Consider the following 19,214-nt stretch of genomic DNA (forward strand, 5'->3'; position numbering starts at 1 on the left):
GGTCGAAGCTCAGCTCGCCTCCACTATTTTATTTATTTATTTTATTTTTTCTACCTTTTCCTTTACTTACCGCAAAATACCGGCCCTAATTAAGGGGCAACGCTAATTAATATGTGGGAGAAAAAGTAGCCTAATTGTGGATCAAGTGGAAGTTCACAAAGCCGCTGCTACGGTGCCCGGGGAGGAACAAACCTTATCTTCAAACAAAAGCGCGAAACGCTTTCACCTCCCCAGTCAGTCCGTGCGGATCGCGGCGGAAAGCGCAGCCTCATCACGGAGAACGGTGCTGAGGAAGAGTGAGGGAGAGAGCGACACAGAGAGGGAGGGTGTGTTTGTGTGTGTGTGTGTGTGTGTGTGTGTGTGCGTGTGTGAGGGAGGGAAAGTCAGAGCCTGAGCCAGAGAGACGAGAAAGATAAAGGAAAGACAGACGGAACGATAGACTTGTGCGTAAAAAGTACTGGTGCCCCCTTCTTCTTTTTCCTTTCTTAATTTCCATCAGAAAAAAAGAAAAAACAAACCTAAAAACCGACTGCTTGGATGAACCAAAACCTACCGATCTGTCAGTACTACACCTGGATTCACTGACCAGCCGCACAGCAGGCATGTCCCGAAGGAAGCAGAGCAACCCCAGGCAGATCAAACGTAAGTTTTTTGGTTTTGGTTTTTTTTAAATGTTGTGTTGCCGCTACGGCGCGTTTCCATGCTGATTAGAGTTAGCAGGATATTGGTAATAATGGTGACCACAATGAAATGGGTTCAGCAGCGCTCAACTGTCGCCACTCATGTGTTGCCTGTCACGGTGCTCCGCTCTCCGTACACACACACACCGACACTGTGTGCGGGTGTGTGTTTTTTGTCTTGTTTTATAAATACATTTACAATCAAAAAAGCCCACAATGCTGCTGCTCCAAACTTTCACCGCTGCTGCCAAGTTGCAGAAAAGCCCAAGTTATTTTTTGCACCTTTCCTCGCTGCTTCTCTGTCGCTCTGCTCATCCAAAAAATGTGTATCAGCGCATCACCTCTGCTCATCGTGAATCTCTGCTCTTTAAAGATCTTTGTGACCGTGAATCTAAATTATAACCTGGTATAATGTGCCAGTGTTAAAAAGCCAATTTGCAAAGTGTTTTTATTTGTAACACACACACACACACGCGTTCTGCATTTTACCCCTTTTCTCATACACACTTTCTTTCAGTTATGTGTTTATAAATACATCCACACACCTTGTGAAACTTCACCCACAGATGGGATAAATATTGAGTAGCAGTGCTGGTGGACCCTGCTTGCATTTTACTGAGCAAATGAGCCTAAACTGTGGAGAGTTATAAAATGTTTACATCTAAATTGAACTGAGTTGTAGCTCTGGAAAAAGTGTTGAACCCAGCTTCACATTATTTCCAATTTTTATGAAAACTTTTACAGCTTGTTGTGTTATAAACATGAGTCTGATTGTAATATTTATTATAGCTTGTTTTTAAATGCACGATCATTTAAATGAAGTTCTGTGTCCCCTCATGGCCTGCTTTAGATGAAAAGTGTGTCAGGTTCAGTTATAAAAAAATATTCACAGTATTTATTTTCACTGGAAGTTTTTAAACAAATTTCCAGATTTTTAGGATTTTCCAGAGCCTGCAAAAATATCTGATGCCATAAACACACTTTCAGCTCTCAAGTGCAGCTGAGATGTGAGTGTGTGTGCAGTGTGTGTGTTCAGTTTGACCAATGTTTGCTGCTTCTTAAAGAGGATAAAGCCACTTCAAATGCAACACTTTCTAACATGTGCGCATCATTATGTTTGTATGTTCTTTAAGTCACGGAGAGCAGGTTTATGAAAAGGTTTTTGAGAGCTCAGATGTCGACGTGTGTGTGTGTATATATATAAATATATATATATATATATGTGTGTGTGTGTTTGTATGTTTGCATGCGTGTGTGCACTCACACACGTATGGATTGTGAGTGCATGTGCCTGTTGGTGTACAGAAGCGGTTTGAGACATTTGTGAAGTATAGTTTTAGTAATAGAGAAGATTTTGTGTCATTACTTTTATTTTTCTTACATTTTTAAAGCAGACTTCTTTTTAGAATCTGGATGATTGAAAATTGGGATTTACTCATTTCTTGAAAGTGTAAAATATTCTTAAAAAAAAAAAATCAACTATGTTTGTTTTTTAAAAATTTCCCAGTTTGACACTTTTTCTGTTGCAGTTTATTCTTTACTTTTCTGAATATATGAAGTTTTATTTTTTACTCATAAGTTCTTTTGACACCTTTTATTGACAGTTTTGTCAATACACATACCAAAAATCTATCTAAACAAATATTTATATTAACTTTTGTTTTCCTCTTCTTTAAGTATGATTTACTTCATATTTGTAATTTGTGGCATCTCCCACAAAAGCCATTAGCTTTTTTTTTATTTATTTATCAACAACAAGCACATCATCGTGTGACGTGATAGGCCCCTCTCATTTTATGGACCAATACCATCATTACATCCAAATTTTTGTTGTTGTGCAAAGTAAATCTAACGCGCTGTGTTTGGCTTTCGTCACTGTGACCTGGCCTTTTGTGAATTAGTATGTCATGTGTAAGATCTTGTTAATATGGAGCTGGTGTGCAACCGTATAATCAAGCACTAGTTGGAAACAGAAAGGTCACGAGGAGCCCAGATCCTCTTCCCCTTACCCCGGGAACTATGAAGAGGGGGGGAAAAAAGGCAATGCACAGAAAGTCAGCACAGACAGTCATTCTAAAGGACAAAAAGGTTGTTGGGCGCAGTGCTTTCCACCCACCTCATCCTCCCCCCATCTCTCTCCCCCCCTCTCCTGCATACATTGAACCGTTATCTAAAATTGTGATTTATGCAGTATTTTAATATTTTGCTTATTCTTTCCCCTTGGGTGCTCTCTGAGCGGTGATAAAAAGGCGATGCTGAAAGAGCACCATTAATTTGCTCCGATGACTGGGGAGATAAGGCCAGATAATGGGAAAGATAAGCAGAGAAGATATACCATCAGAAACCCGATTATTACCATTAAAATTCCAGCCCAGCAATCTGCAGCTGGCTGATAATTCCTTCTCCGTTTCCACCACTTTGGATGATAAGGCAAAAAATAGTCACTCAGTGCTCCTTGATTAGGCTGCCTGGATATCCCGATAATACAGTGATAAATTATGTATTTCCACCCCTTGTTTTTTTTTTTTTTTTCTTCTTCTTCTCTGAAATGTTACATCTGATTTTATACATATAAATATATAGAGAAATTTATCTAAATACATCTCCCCTGTCCCCCTGTGTACCCCTTCCCCTTGTTGTTTTCCAAGAAAAAAAAGCCCATACACTTTTATTGTAATAAGAGTTTGATAGAAAGAGGAGATAGTGTTGGAGGTGTTTTGTGTGGGAGCACATATCAATGTTATCAGCTCATCTCCCTGGGCCAGCTGCTAGCTGCTGTTGTTTTTAGCCTTATCACCCCGTGCCAATATGCCAATAAATTGCCCAGATTGTTAGTCGTTCCAAGGAGAGGGAAAGGGGGTGGGGGGTGGTGTATGAGTGGAAATTGACGGGAATGATGAAAATATCCCTGATGCTCTTTGGATTGCGATTAGCTGCTGTAATATGATGGGTGAATTCCACCAAGCTCCTGCTACCCCCCTCTCCCCTCTTTCCTTTGCTGCTCCGCAGCTGTTGGTGGTGTCCATACCTCTTTTCGCACTGAGAGGAGAACATTTTGATGCCTAATAGGAAGGAAAGATATGAACAGGCTGAATTGAAACCGGCCCCCATCGGAGTAATTTTTCTGTAAAATTGCCCCCCAAAAGGATTCTGGATGATGTAGGGAGCGTCTCTCCTACAGTGTTTATTGGACCATATTAAAGCGGCCTTCTGAGGCCACGCGCAGACACCTAATGTCAAATGTGCTTATTAAACTGACTTAGTGTTTTCCCTTCTTCCTGTTGTCCTCACTGAATAGACCATCTGAGAATTCATGTGGCTTCCTTTGGCTCTTTTTTCTCGGCGCAGCGAGAGAACGAAGCGCCACACTGTAGTGATTACTGTAAGTTTGTATAGCATCCGAGTGGCAAGTGCACAAGTCTCCAGAGCTTACCACTATGTCATACTGTCAAAATGCCTAATCTGCTCATGTGATAGTGATCTTACATCTGTAAAGCTGCAGTGTACAATAACTGTATTATTTTTTTCCCCCCCTTGCCCATAGTAGTTTTCGGGTGAATTTGGAGCAGGGAATAAAAACTGCTCTCCTGGCTCATTTTATTAAATGCATTGTCTTATTGATATGCAGAGTAGGTCATCTTCTTGTGACCCAGTTGTAATAAGAAAAACATTTAATTCAGCTGCTGTTTGGTTGTAATTGTTGTAAGCTTTTTTATGTCTTTAAATCCTAACACAATATATATATATATATATATATATGTATTTTTTGGAATATGACAACAAACTGCCTGTTTTTCTCAGCCAGTCGCCCTGAACCTGAACCACAACTGAACAGGGCTCTCTGTTTGAGCGAAAAGTCTGTCTTTTATCATAGCAACCATTTTTTTTTTCTTTCTTTCCACCTCCGCTCCACAGTTAATCTCTCCAACTCCTTAGCATACGACCACTTTACGTAACGTCAGCATACTGTTTATCATATCAGGTGACATTTCTATCTTTGAGGGGCATTTATCAGAGGCAGATTACACTAGTAAGGGATAAGGGGAGTGTTTACTGAATTGACTGCCAACATTCTGTATCTGAATGTGTGTGTTTGTGTTTGCTCGGGTATACATTGTACAGTACGCACCATGAGCATCTGGTCATGTGTTGTTAGCAGAGGCATCAGAGTTGTGAGCTTGATGTACTTGGTGTTTTTTTCTCTCTCTTTTTTTCTCACTATGACTTTTCATCTATATTTTCTACAACTTAGCTCAGCTTTGCTTTCTGGTATGTTGAAAGCTGTGGAAGCCATATACACTGAGTCTCACCCTTGGCCCACAGATGCTGGCAACTCTAGCAGTCAGATGTTTTGGGGGTGCTCAAATAAAGAAAAAAAAAAATTCCAGCATGCCAGTCTGCATGTATATTTAAGGGTCTTCTTTCATTGGGTGACAGTCACGGCATGTCTCTTGTGTTTCTCTTGTTGATTTCTGTCAGAAGAAGAATGGTTGTTGAATGCCAACTTTCCCTCAAACATCTGTTCCCTGCCAATAACAGCTTGTGCCGTTGCCTCGTCTTAGCTGAAGGATCCCCAATTGCCTCCTCACTTCTGACACAAAACAACAATGCAGATGAATGTCATCTCCTCTCATTGTTTGTTTTTCTTCTTTTGTGTCTGAAGCAAAATGTTTCTTCTGTGGAGAAAATCTTGCATTACCACTGTTGCCGCTTGTGTCACTGGTTGTACAGCTACAGTGAAGGGAAGATATAGCAGCTGCTGCTTCCTTTCTCTTGAAAACAGTGCTGTGTGTTGTGTTTGATGAGCTGGGGGTGGCAGTCGATGCACAGGCGGTGCCTAATCCTGCCCTCACTGTTGCTGTAGCCTGCAGTGCCTGGACAGCAGTGTAAGATGTAGGCAGGGTCGCTCCAAAGGTGGAGGTCACTTCCTCTCACAGTTTCCTCTTTATCTTCCTCTTTCCTGAATTCCACTGCTATTATTCCAATAACCGCTGGCTCAAGCTGTCACCATTGTGTTTTTATTCGGGCACTGGAACTGTCACCAATGTGAATAACATGTTAATTTTAGAACAGCTCTATGCCTCAGCCAAAGCCAAAATGGCCATACTGCTTGTACATTTAGTTCCCTGAGCGTATTCCTCTCAGTTTATTTAGATTTTATATCAATGATGCCCACTGAGCCTCAGGTAACAATTGACTTTCAGCCTGCTTTAAGTTAATAGCCTTGTCTCTTCCTTGTAGGGATCAATATTGGTATTAATTAATCACCATTATCAGAAGCAGGATCTAGTTCCATTTGTTGTTACATCTGCAAAATATCAATAGAGAAAGTGGACTCCCTGATCGTCATGGCAACTTCATCTCTTAGGTCAAAGAGAGTTTATCTTATCTTGCTGCTGAGAGTGGCAAACTGCTTAGGAATCTAGTTTAGACTCAAAGATCATCGATTTAAGCTTTTTTTCACCCCCACCTTTGTTGTTTCAGGGGAGAGGGGGGGTGAACACACACACACTCACAAACACACATACACAGAAAACGAGAGAGAATAAGGCAGCATTCTAATCACAACAAAGATGTAAGATTTAAATATTGATGTCCAAAGGCCATTACAGCAAAGAGGGCCTCTAGTCTCGCTGTTGTTCAAGTACGTCCTTTTAAGACCCAGACAAAGCTTTGATTATCAAAGGTGTCAACGTAGAGTATGTCTGTATAGCTGACAGTGTGGGACTGCGGGGGAGATCAGTTTCCTGCAGCCAACAGCACAGAATGTTAACAGAGCACGTTCTGCATCCTGGCGTTTCTACAGGCCTCAGCCTGCACTGCAACTGTCTGCTGGAACAAACTCTTCACTGGGATCAGGATGATGCAAAGATGATGGATTTATGGAGCCCCAGACAATTTGTTTGCGACAAATAAATGTGTCTTTACCCCAGAATTAAGTTATTTAAAGTTTGTTTTGTTTTTATATGAATTCACTTTGATTTTTGCATTTGTACAGTAATAAAAATCCACATATTTTTTTAAACAAATGGTTGAGGTAACAGTTAATAATATTGTAACAATAGTTAAACTTTAAACACTGCAGGGATAGCAAATACTTACTTTTGGTATTGAATCTCCAAACCAAGTGTTAGAGATGGATCCAGGCAGGTTTATTTACACAAATGTTGAAAAAGATTCATTTTACTTACTGAAATTATTTCTCTACCAAACAGTAGAGCAGGCAGTTAAAGGGCTAACCTGCAATCAGTGGTAGAAAATAAGATCTTTCAGTGTAAAACACCAAGCTAAAAAGATGCATAAATGCATACACTTTTCACAAAATCATACAGAGATATGATACATTATGTCTTCTATGTTGCACTAATGCAATTATATCTAATTCATATTTATATATATCAGTTGTCTTGTGTGTGACATTATCAGCTGACTAAAATCTATAAAACTGGTATACAGGAGTAACAAGCATTATTTATTGAGCTGTGCTTCTACAGTGTCCATTTTCTAGTCATAATCCCAATTTGTTTTAAACTCACACTCTTTTTTTATGCAATGAGACACAAACTTGATTAGAAATTTGCTAACAAGCTGTGCGCACAGCATGCAAATTATATATCACAGAGTGTGTTTGGAGTGGCCTGTCCTCATGGGAAGCTGGGTTTGGTGTGAGCTATTTGGGTAGTGACAAGCTTGGGTGCTTGGATGAACCTCATCATGCTGCAGAATGCTCCTCAGGGTTGGAGCAGAGAGCATGGGCACTCCCTGTTTCTTTTTCTTTTTTTTTTTCCTCCTCTTTTTGCCTCCGGGACACAATTGCCTCATTTAACATTCTCTATTTGGCCCCTGCCAAGAGGGGAAATAGCCAGGGTGAGTAAGAGAGGCCGCCACACATCATGAATTCTTCTTTCATTTAACTTGCTCAGACCCTTTTCACCTTGGTGATGCACATGGATCAGGAATGAAGATATTGCTCAATTAAGGGGATTGCTGAGGTGGCTCCTGAGGTATTGCAGTTATTTTTTGTACCATGCTGAAGTTTTGATGTATCATGGATATGGATATTGAGTTCATCAGATTTGTGTGATGCTTTGACATCGCCACAGCTCAGAAGACAAACAGCTCTATGCCAGGAACAGGAACTCGCCTCTGCTGCATTCAGTATAATAAAGTCCAGGGGTGGAAATCTGTCAGTCTTCCATTGATGGCTCATAAATAACTTTTATGTGTCTATTGGGATTATTTTGGTTTCTTTCAGTTCAATTAGCTACAGCTGATCAAAACATTTTCATGGAATATGTCAAAATTGATATTAGGGTTTTGACTGAATCTTGGACGAGAGGAAGGAAAAGAATTGCTCGGAAACATGACTCACATTTTGCAGCAGACATTGTCACATTATGTTGTCATCCATGTGCTGTAAAATTATTGGCCGAGCTTTGAGTTTGACTTGACTTTTTGTAGAAATTGTTTCAGGAAATTAAAGACAAGTGAAATGCTCATTTATAAAAGAAAAAAAAAAGGAGAATGAAAGGGGGGAATTTTTTCCAGAACAGGATGGTGACTGGCACACCGGAAAGTGACGGCCTAATAGCTGTTCAGTCTAAATCTCAGGCTTGGCAGGAATTACCCAGGATATGAAGGCAGGGGTGCAACGCGATGCAGAACTTTGCTACGGGTTGAAATGCACCAGGCTGCATAGTTCAGGGGATGGCTGGCAACAGAGGATTAAATAACAAGCTTTTCAGTTCAATTTGTACATCAGCATTTTCCACCAGACAAACACCACAAAACCCCCAACATCTTAAAGGTTCCGTGGAAAATCGCTAATGACAAAGCTTTGTAAACAGATAAACAATTTGTGTCATATATGTTGAAAGTATAAAACAAACTTCAAAACATGTTAATGCCTCTAAGAGGCCGCGTTTTGATTTGCACCACTGCAAAGCTGGTAAAGCTGTTGACAGCACAGCTTACACGTGATGTGATCAGAGGCCATATCTGCCTGCGTGTGATTAGCAGGGAGCGCTGCAGCACAAACAGCCGTAATGGAGTGATATTCAAGCCGGAGCAGGTTGATGAAGATCGATTATATTTATAGCAAATTGCGCAAATCAGTTTAGATGGAGAGCGTGCGACACTGGACAGTGACGACGCTTCATGCTTCTTGTTATCTCGAAGCAGGCTTTGTGAAGTGACAGGGTAAACACCCAGAGAGAAATGCAGCTGCTATTATTTCAGAATCAGCCAATTTTGTTTTTGTTTTTTTTTTCTTATTTCTTTTTTTTTTTTTTTTTTTTTGGTGTTTTTCAGAGAATGCTTATCTAGTAATTACTAAAAACTGTTGACACTGAGCAAGTGCTGTAGCTAACTAAAATGCCTTTTTGTCTTTTGATATCAGATTGGATTTTTATCTTAGGTTCATGCAATCATGCATCCCTGAAAACCAAAGATAACCGCCTCAAACTCCTTATTTCCAGCATGAGTGTTGAATTAAGTGGCTCTTTTTTTTTTTTTTTAAAGAAAAGAAAAAAATACAAAAAAACAAAAAACAAAAAACAGTCATTACATCCTTTGTTCATCTCTTTGGTGAAATACGGATAATATTTTTTCTTTTCCTTCTGGTGAAGTCTAGGATGTGTCAGTGAATCTCTGAGACGAACATTTGACCATAATCAAGTTTTTTTTTTTTTTTTTTTTTTTAAGCTTTAGAAACAGGATAAGAACTGGGTCAGATGATAAGCCTGGGCAAAACAGGGGGAAAAAACTCTTGTGATAGACGAGGAGAAAATCTGATTGATTGATGTCCGCTGGCTTTGCCACCATCACACGTCAGTTGACAGTCAGTTTGGGATCAGATGATTTCACTCTTAAGATTGGGGTTGAGGGGGAGCTAGGCAAATATGAAGGACACAAAGGTCAATGGCTTCTCTCCTCCTCTCTGTATCTATCTCTCCCTCGCAATAGCTTGCTTTGACAAACTCTAATATGTTGCTAAGCTTTGTGGCAGCAGGACCCATGGTCATAGTTTGTACTGTAATATCCTATAGCAGTAATCTCACAAGGCATGATTGAAAGTGCTGGAGGAATCTGGTGCTAGCAGGGACCCGTTGACATCATCAGCTGCCGAGGACTGGCACACGTCTCCCGACTTGTTTGAGCAGAGTTTTCCCGTGGGATTGGATAAGTTAAACAACAGCTCAGACTCAAAGTGAATCTGTTATTGTAAGCAGGATCTGATAAGACAGCTCCATATTATGAGTTTGTGTAGCGAAGAGGCCCAAAATGGAATCTCCAGCAAGCATCTCTCTGTGGAAAAAGATGAACATGGAACGGTGACAAAGGGTGATTGGAGGCATATTGTAAATAAACACCCAAGTCTTTCATGATTTCCCCCCAAGTTCTCAGACTCTTTAAAAAGATATTCCATGCAGTAGTTCCTGCTGTTTAGATGGCGTATCATGAGGGCTGCTCTGGAATTGACCTCTTGTGGTAAAACATAACACTTGGGTTTGATTTAACCAAAAATAAACACCAAACATGCTGTAATATTGCCAGTGCTTTTCATTGTGCTCCGTTAGCCAGTGTTATGAAGCTTAAATTTAATAAGACAAGACTTAGATGCCCACAGTGATGTCTGTGATATTAAATGGAAGGCCTTGGTGCCTCTGAGGGGCCATCTCTAATAGACATAACAGACGTGTCCATTAGCTTTGTATGGGGCTGCTTTCAAGATCAAGGTCTCACTTGTGATGAAGTGGCTATGCAAATGCAAGTCAAATTCTACCATTGTGAATCGCTTGTTTTAATCAAGTTTCCACTGAAAGAAATGTAGCCTCCATTCAGAGCCACGAACCGAACAATAAAAAAGGATAATCCGGAGACAATTCCCATCCAAATGGAACCGGACATCATCTAGGGGAAGAGACAACAACTCTTTGTTTGTTTGAAGTGGTTGATATGACAACCTCCTTGTCAAAGACTCGGGGCGAATAAAAGGGATTTGTAATTACCATAATTATCTCTTATATGTTTTCACCTAATGATGTCCATTAAATGCCTGAGGCTTCATTATAGACTGCCTCACTGTAGGTTGGCATACACTCATAATGCAGCATGTTACATTACACAGCGCACAAGTAATGAACTTCTTTCATCAAAGATGTTTATCGTGCCGCGCTTCTTGGGGCAAAAAGCCAATATACTTCAGCTTTTTGTTACAGTTGGATTATAACAATTCTCATAGTTCCCACTTATCTTTCAAATTTTCTCTACATGTGATAGCAACCCAATTGGCTTCATGTCTAAACAGGATGGCTCTCTAATCTAGACCGCTGTTCGTTTCATGTAAAACATCTCATTTTGTGGCTTAGGCTGTTGGCTGCCTTATCGTTACATAATTCGCTGCCCCTCTCCGTGATTTTCTTTGTGGCAATTTATTTAAATTCCCCCATGTTTATATATTTCCTGTCTCCTTTCATTCAAAATGATTGCCTTTCATAAGTTCAAAGACTCATCTTCAAGACTTTTGGTAACTTTTGCAGATATGAATTCGCAGCAGGGAGAAAGACAAGAAAAGCTATTTTGTTGGAGAGCAAAAGAAGGGAGGAGTTCGAGTGTATGTCCATCTGTGTCTTGAGGCGTGGATCTGGAGGTTGAGCTAACCCCCATCAAAAGTGCAGATATACAGTAGCACCCTTAACAGTCCTCGGCTCAGCAGGCATCGGGGTTTGAGAGATTGTGTTTGAATACGTGTGCTGTCCTGCTTCTGCACTAAGACCCTCAGTCCTGGATGTGGCTTCGCTCCCGTGGTTGCTTTGGTCTTTGTCTGCCACCTATCAGCATATCAGCAGTGTCTCTGAAGCCCAGTTGTATAATGCACCATTTATGGCTTTGTGAAGGGAGATGGCGGTGGGGCGGCGGAATAGCTCCAGGCCTTCCCTTCAGTGAGTGGATTAACGGCGGCCTGCTTTAGCGCTCTCTACCGCGGTGTGAAATCGGCCCCGCTTCGGCGCCGCGATGAGTCCCCATTTCTCTCTTTCCTTCTCTTTTCCATCTCTCTGTTTCCTCACCTCATGCAAAGCCTCTCCCAGCCATCTGTGAAATGTGGAAACTCTGTGTCTAAGTTGAGTTCAGATCCCATCCCCTCCGTCAAGCTGAGGCCAGGAAGCAAATGGGCAGGCAGTCGGTGGAGGGGGGTTTACAGGGGGAGTGGGGCAGGAGGAGGAGGAGGGGAAGGAGAGAGAAGATGGGGAGGAGGGTGGCGGTGGGGGATCAGCTCACTGATGTCGTGCCGCGTGTGCAGGAACCCTGCCTGTTCTCCGCGGGCGAGTTGGAGGAGAGTCCAGGCCTGGGTGCCGGCCGAGAGATCTCTGGTTCCTGCTTGCAGGTCCAATTCCCCCCTCTGTGTGTGTCTGTGTGGAGGCGAGGCGGTGGCACAGCTCCCATGAGCCCCTGCCCAGTCCTTTGAAGATAAGATGGTGATACAGACTCCCTTTCGGTACGTCGCTAACCAATGGTCTTTGTGTGACACACATGCCTCCCTCCGTTGGAGCCTGCAGCCGAAACACCTATGGTCTTTACTGAAACGAATCAGCTGCATGGCCTCTAGTCAAATTAGATTATGAATGGGTGACAAAATCCTAGATCGTATGTTTGGGATATTTGGTTTTTTTCACCATTTCATGCTGATAACAGAGAGTTGTGCTGTAGTTGATGCTGTATTTCCATTTGATTTCCTTCCACTGAAAAGAATCACTTTCACAAATTCTCCTCATACACTCGATACTGACTCTTTTTTTTTTTCCAGTTTTCCATGGCAACTAGTTGTCATCTTGACTGCTGATTTCTCTGCTTTCTGCACTGCATTGCTCTTGATTATGACAGTTTTTTAAACATGTTTCTCCTCTGCATTTATAACCATATTTTGTGGCACTTGCTGGCCAATTCTCCCACTTCTGGCTCTCCACACCAGCTTTTTAAAAGAGCAGTTATCATAATCAGGCTTTTGAATTATGAACTAAATATTCCTTTTTTTCCCCCTCTTTATCCCATGGCTTTGGGGTTCAGATCTGTGCATAATGTCTTGTGATTGCATGGCATTATGGTGGTTTGGAAAGCCGAGTCGAGGTCCAGCCACGCATCATCTTTCCATAGACAATGTGGATCTCTGTGTCTCTCTGAGCTCATCAGGGATGGGGCGTTGATTGCTTTTTGATACCCCTCCAATGTGGATGAGGTCCTGCATACATCAACTAATTAGAATGTACTTAGAGCGTTTGTGTGTGACAGACCCCACACTTCTCATCAGATCCTCAGCCCAAGTGCTCTAACCACACTCACTGAAGGCTTTATCAAATTCAAAAGAGAAGCCATACAGTACAGGGCTGGGGCTTGCACATGTGGTGGGGGCTGTGTCAGGGAAAACTAAAACACCAAAACTAAAAAACAACAAGAGCTATTTGATAATATTTGGGTGAAAACCCATGTTTCTAAGGAAAATGCAATGAGGAAAGAGAGGAAACAACTCTTCTAAACCACATCTAGAAAAGTTAAAGACTCCAGCATCAGCAGGGTTAACTTCTGCCACTGTAGTTAATGACGGTTGCTTTGCTAGAAGCTCTAAATGGATGGCACAGCAGTGGGGAAGGAAGTTGCAGCAATTAATTAGGCTGCACAAATGAGTGAGTGCTATCGTCCCATGCACCTTGATGATACTGCAGTTGTGGAGCATCAGAAAAAGGAACCAGGAGGAAGTTTAGCTGTTTGCCTCACAGACGTTTTGGATTCTAGGCTACAAAAGTCGAACACACAGGACCCAGTTTACCTTTGCCACACACACACATATACACACTCACCATAAGTCCTAGACCATGCTATGATCTGTAGAAGGTATCGGGCACCACTATATATTTCATAAAGGCATTCTATTACACCCCCATGGCTTGTGGGGGAACCGCGCACTGTGGCCTAGTCCCCAGGCAGCTGAGAATAAAGCGTAGGACATGGCACTGGAACAGAAATCTACTGCTGTTTCTTCAGGTAATCTTGACTTGGATCTTAATTCCAATAAAGAGTTTTCTTTCAATTCTTTTTTTCACAGCATAAGCCAAGCAAGAACACTCCACCTGTGTTTCAGCGGTTATGCTTTATTCAATATCATTTCAGATAAGAGGCGTAATCCTTTGGGAGCCAAGTGATGTATATTGACCAGCTCAATGATAGCGATACAGTGCAGAACTCTGATCTGAAAGCCGTGAATACCGATTTCTGTCATCGACTCAATCGAAAAGTGAGGAATATATATAAATGTCACTGCTGGAGATAGTTGTGTTGCAGGTCGTCCTTGTTTAGATGGGCGAGTATTATCTGTAAATACATGTACAGGTGGATGGATCAGGTAAAACTGGCTGGTAAGCAGTCTAATGTACAAATTTCTTCAGTCATATTGTCTGTTAATGATGTGGTGGAGATGACAGAAGGATTCACATCCTTACATGACACATGAAACCCCATCTGTATGGGAGCAGATACAGTTAACTGCATCAGGTTAAACTGCTTCACCCTTCAACAGCTTGCTCTACCGTTTGGTAAAACACATTTTTCAGTGATTATAACGAATTTGAAGTTTTGTGTAAATAAACCTGCCTGAGCCATCTCTTTAACACATGGTTTCAGTAGGTAATACTAAAAGTATGTTTTTCTTTTCTCATTACTCTTTCACATTTATTCTTAAAATGCAACAATCAACATATCCTAACATTTTTCTGTGGGGAATAGTCACCTTGTTTCCAGTTGAAGTCTTTAGAATTCACACAAAGTGGGAAAACAAACACTTCTCTCCTGTAAAATATAAATGATTTCAGCTCTGTAAAGAAAAAAACAATCAAAAAATAGGTTCTCAGTAATTATACAGCAATTTAAATAGAGAAATGCTGCACCAACCATGCACTTAAAAATAGAGAAAAATATATTTGGGTATACTTATTATACGTATTTCATTGTATACCCTTGTGCTACATATACATAACTTCACAATTGGTCTTATGTGAGCCTAATAACGACTGTGTTGTTACAGAATTGTATTAATCTGGTTCACTTGATTAAATTGGTGTAACAAAGTGTTTAATATTTTATTAGTAGAATTTATTTGGTAAATAAGGGTTTTGGTTAAAAAGCCTAAAAGGTGGGACAGTTGAAGTATTAAGAAGAACAGATGCCTCTGCTACTAATAATATTGCCTATAATGTCATTTTTATGGACATTACAATCATTTGATTGATTCCCAGAGATGGTCTTTATGTACAAATTATTATGTGTTAGAATGTACATTATCACATGAGCTGTTATAACTATAAACTATAAACTTTGGCTGCCAAACACCAGCATCAGCAGAAGCCTGCTGTCTGTCCCCTCCTGTTCAGACAGGTTTGTTACAGAGACCAGTGTAGTTCATGCAGTGAGCCAGGTCACCCAGGTCAATACCACACTGCTACACTCTCACCTTTTAGAGTGACTGGGTTTCTTCCATCAGGAGAGAGCAGTCCTCTTTGCTCTCACATGGTTCATTTCATCAGGGTTTTCCTTTATCTTGACCGACCAGGCCCATGACCCCCCCAAGCACTGATAGTCCAATAAGACTGCAAGAGAGCATCACTGGGACACGGAGGAGACTGAAACAGAACTTAACGGGGACAAGTTTTCTTGCTCATTGCATTTTCTGCGTTTGTGTTTGTATTGATTCACTAACCTGCATGTGCATATCTTTAAATGTTTGCATAAAAATAAAAAGTTCAGTGTGAATTTTTCAAACGTGGTTGAGGGAAATGGGACAGTGACAGATTTAGCATGAAATGTGTGTCATGAATGAAATGAAAGTCATATTTCCTGAAAATATAGAATATGCCAGGGCCTCAAAGTTTCATATTAAATTCTGAAACAGAAGAAAGAAAAGGCTGACCGTTACGCTCAGAAATGCTCAATCTTATGAGCCTGCAGAGAGTGCCATGTTTACTTTTCTTTGCATAGTAGAATAGAAATGAACGCTCCTGGTTCCCAGAAAAGACAAACATGAAAGGAATCACCAAGAGTTTTTTAGGCCTTTTCTCTTGTGTGGTGCATCTTTTACTGCCTAGGTAGTCTGCACCATCTGACTGCTGTTTGAAGTCAGCAGAAGTCCACAATATTTGCTTTTCAGCAATTCTCGCTCACTGTGTCTCTCTGTTGCTTTTGAAAGTGTGACCAGTGTGGAGTCTCTATCAGCTCACTCCGTGGAAGAAATGACTTAAATTGGGTGTTTGGTACATTGGTGAGTTGACGACGAGGCCCTTGCATATGAGGAGATTGTTGTTTATTGTTGTTGCGGGGGTGAATGTGATGGACAGCTTCGGAGGGAGGAGGAGGAGGAGGTGGGCAGTGATGGAGGAGAGTTGGAGGGTGTGAGAAGCCAGACTGGGCCATTAAGGAGTGGCAGATAGCCTTAGTTCAGACCTGCTGGGGTGTGATCTCACCAAAGACATAAGGACTGGCCAATCTTATTCACCCCCTCCTTCTTTAAAAACAAGTGACAGAGGGTGAGTGAGATTAGATAGTTGGTTTGACAGGGAGAAAAGAGGAAAGGTTTGTCCAGAGCCAGAAAAATAAACCCAGCTCGCTCAACCGTATACCAGCTAATTATTCTTTCTGTCTTAATTCTCTCATTTATAAGGATGGTTTGATACCAGAGCCAGTACCCCTTTCCTGTTTTGGAGCAAAGGCATGTTATTTTCTTTATGTCTATTAAATTAGGTTTAATTAGGTTGTCTTAGTTAATGGCAAGACTAAAAATCTAACCTAGTAGTCACTGCCAACTTTTAATACCCCTTATTTCTTCTAGCAGTCAAGCCTTGCCGTTAACCCGCAGAATTAAGAGGTGAAGCCTAACCTATTCCCAAATACGGTGCAGCATGTTTTCCCACTTGTGCGAGTACATCTTTCTGGATTTGCAGCATAAAATTTTATTTCTTGTGGCATTATCCAGCGAGTGTGTGCAAAAAAGCTGCTCCTTTTCTCTGGTGGAGGTGTGTGTGGGTGGGTTAGAGGGGAGGCTGCGAGGCTGCTGAGACCCCAGCGTTATCAGCACCAGATGCAGGTTGACTTCAGACTTTCAATAGAAGGTAAAGAGAGAGGGGAGGGAAATTAATGAGAGCCATAAAACCAGCAGGATAAATAATTAGCCAACTGGTTCTGAGATCTGTCCCTTCATTTGCAGCTGCAAATAAATTCTCCTCACAAAGTTTCTTTGTCAAAACTGCAAGTTGATGCTGTTAGCTGCAGTTATATTGAAGTCTGAATCTCATTTTTTTCTGTTAAAGATTCATTTTTCTTTATTTTGTGCATGTGAGTGACAGGTTTCTGAGTCCTGTCATCAGTAATTGGCCCAGCTACTGCTGCCTCCAAACTTGTGAAGCACAAATGAAAACCTTCTAGCTGTCGTAATGTAGTTCATAAATCATCATTTTTATGATCATGTTTTCTTTTAGAATAAGGGGTGTAATGTTGATTGTTTAATAAATGTCCATGAGTCTTTAGTAAGCACATGGGCTGTGAAATTTTTTATTTGTACAAAACAGAACCTTACATGTCTAAAACTAAACATTATGTCTACTTTGCTGTGACCCCTGTCAGGATCAAAGCTAATTTTTGCTCCATTATGGAGGACACTTTGTGCCAGTGTGCTGTGTGCTGATCTGGAGTGTTTACATGCATTTCATTCCCTGAGGATTTTGTATTATTGTTGTCACACTGTATGGAGCACAGCCACTTGTATTGTTCTAATACAGCACTGGTAGAGTTGGGGGAAAAAAAAAAGCTGAGCAATCACCGAAAGACTTACATTATCCTGCAGTCTTTGATCGCTATTCATACGTCTGCGCTAAGTAATCTTCCCCCCTAATCTCATTCACAGATATAAATAAACAAGTAATGCTCTAAATGACAGAGAGCACACGAGTGAACATCCAGAGGATTATGGTAATTTGTGGATAAATAGAAGTATTTAAAAACTGTAGATACTAAGGTAGCTGTTTTTAAAGTGTTTTTACTCTAATAGCACGAAGAAATTAGGCAGCAAACTCTATTCTGTATTTCTAAATGATGAAGTAATGATATATATATATATTTTTTACTTCACTTTTTGCTGCTGTTTGTCAAATTCCCCTGGGAATTATTTAGCTAGTTTTGATACTTAAGGAACTACTGGTTAATAGCATATACTGTAAATAAAAATCACCAAACTCTGAACGCCCTCCAGATCAGTGTCCACACTGCTGATTGATTTTTAGGACTTTGCCCTTTTTTTCTAATCTCATCCAACTTGACATTTGGAAAGTCAGAAATCAATTATGTCTCCTTCCCAAATGAAAGGCAGAAAAAAACTAGTATATGACTTTAAAGTCAGCCTTGCTTGCCTTTGACACGGCACATTACAAAGGGAAAGGAAAATCACACTGCATACCTGATCCATAAAAAAAAAGCCTTTGAAATGGATTGCTGGGTGGGATCCAGTCTGGCACAAGTCGTGGCATTGATGGCACAGCCTCTGGGTGTGGGGATGCTTGGCCTGGACAAGATGGTAGCTGGGCTCGTATCAGTGGGCACTGGCCCATCCTCTGGGAGCTCCTAAGCCATGCTGTCTGAAGAAGAACTGATGGGGTTGGCAGCACATATGGGCGTGCTTCAGGTTTTATTTCAGTCAAAAGCAGCCACGATGTTATCGTCTTAAGCCACCTTCCTTGAGTCTGACCGAGATTCATTTCCTAATGAAAAAACTTTGCTCCTTCATTATTTATTCCACCAACACTGATTTTCAATCATTCACACATCCCAGGTGCTCAAATCTAATTGCACACCGCTATTTCTGTCATCCTTAATGTTGTTCAGGTGACAATTTGTTCCAGCTAATCGGAAATTTTGCATTTGCCCTCCCTGCACAAAAACATCAGCCTATCAGGAATGGCGCCTGATTTGATAAGTGCGAACCGCCACTGTTTGCTTCAAACCAGCAGACAGGAAGTTGACAGCTGCAACAGTTTTCAGAAATAGTTGATAACCATCCACGGGGTAATGAAACTTCCACCTTTGATGAGAAGTTGAAAAGAGTGTGTTCCACCATTGGCTTGGCAGAACATTAGACATGGCTGCAGGCAGGCAGGGGCCAGCGAGGGATCGAGCTGTTTTAATAGGGCTCATCCAGAGGTGACGAGAGCACCAAATGCACTAAACTGGAGGTGTGAGCCAGGGCTGCCAGTACATATCTATTGTCTTTCATTATCTTTATTTCCTTATTATTTTAAATGGCCGGTGTGTGTGTGAGTGAGTGTGTGTTCTTTCTTCTTTTTTTTTTTCCTTCACTAGAAGCTTTTTTGATATCCATTTAGATTGGGGCTTCATTAAAAAACCTCAGACAATGGAGTGACTTCTAATTAAGAAGCGCTGCATCTGGCCCCTGGCACCCTATCCCGTTGTTCCATCTATTTTGCTGGGGAGAATTCATTTGTT

General features: G+C 41.1%; 1 protein-coding gene across 3 annotated transcripts in view; it reads left to right on the forward strand.

The window, feature by feature from the left end:
- Nucleotides 1–249: 249 nt before the first annotated feature.
- zfpm2a (zinc finger protein, FOG family member 2a) overlaps nucleotides 250–19,214 on the forward strand; it is a 113,070-nt gene continuing 94,105 nt past the window's right edge. For all 3 annotated transcript variants that reach the window (XM_041988389.1, XM_041988390.1, XM_041988391.1), the window contains exon 1: nucleotides 250–642. In XM_041988389.1, coding sequence (XP_041844323.1) covers nucleotides 603–642 — 40 coding nt within the window. In that variant the 5' untranslated portion in view covers nucleotides 250–602. The remainder of the gene's footprint in view (nucleotides 643–19,214) is intronic.

Source organism: Melanotaenia boesemani, chromosome 6 (genome assembly GCF_017639745.1).
Source record: "Melanotaenia boesemani isolate fMelBoe1 chromosome 6, fMelBoe1.pri, whole genome shotgun sequence".
Lineage (NCBI taxonomy): Eukaryota > Metazoa > Chordata > Actinopteri > Atheriniformes > Melanotaeniidae > Melanotaenia > Melanotaenia boesemani.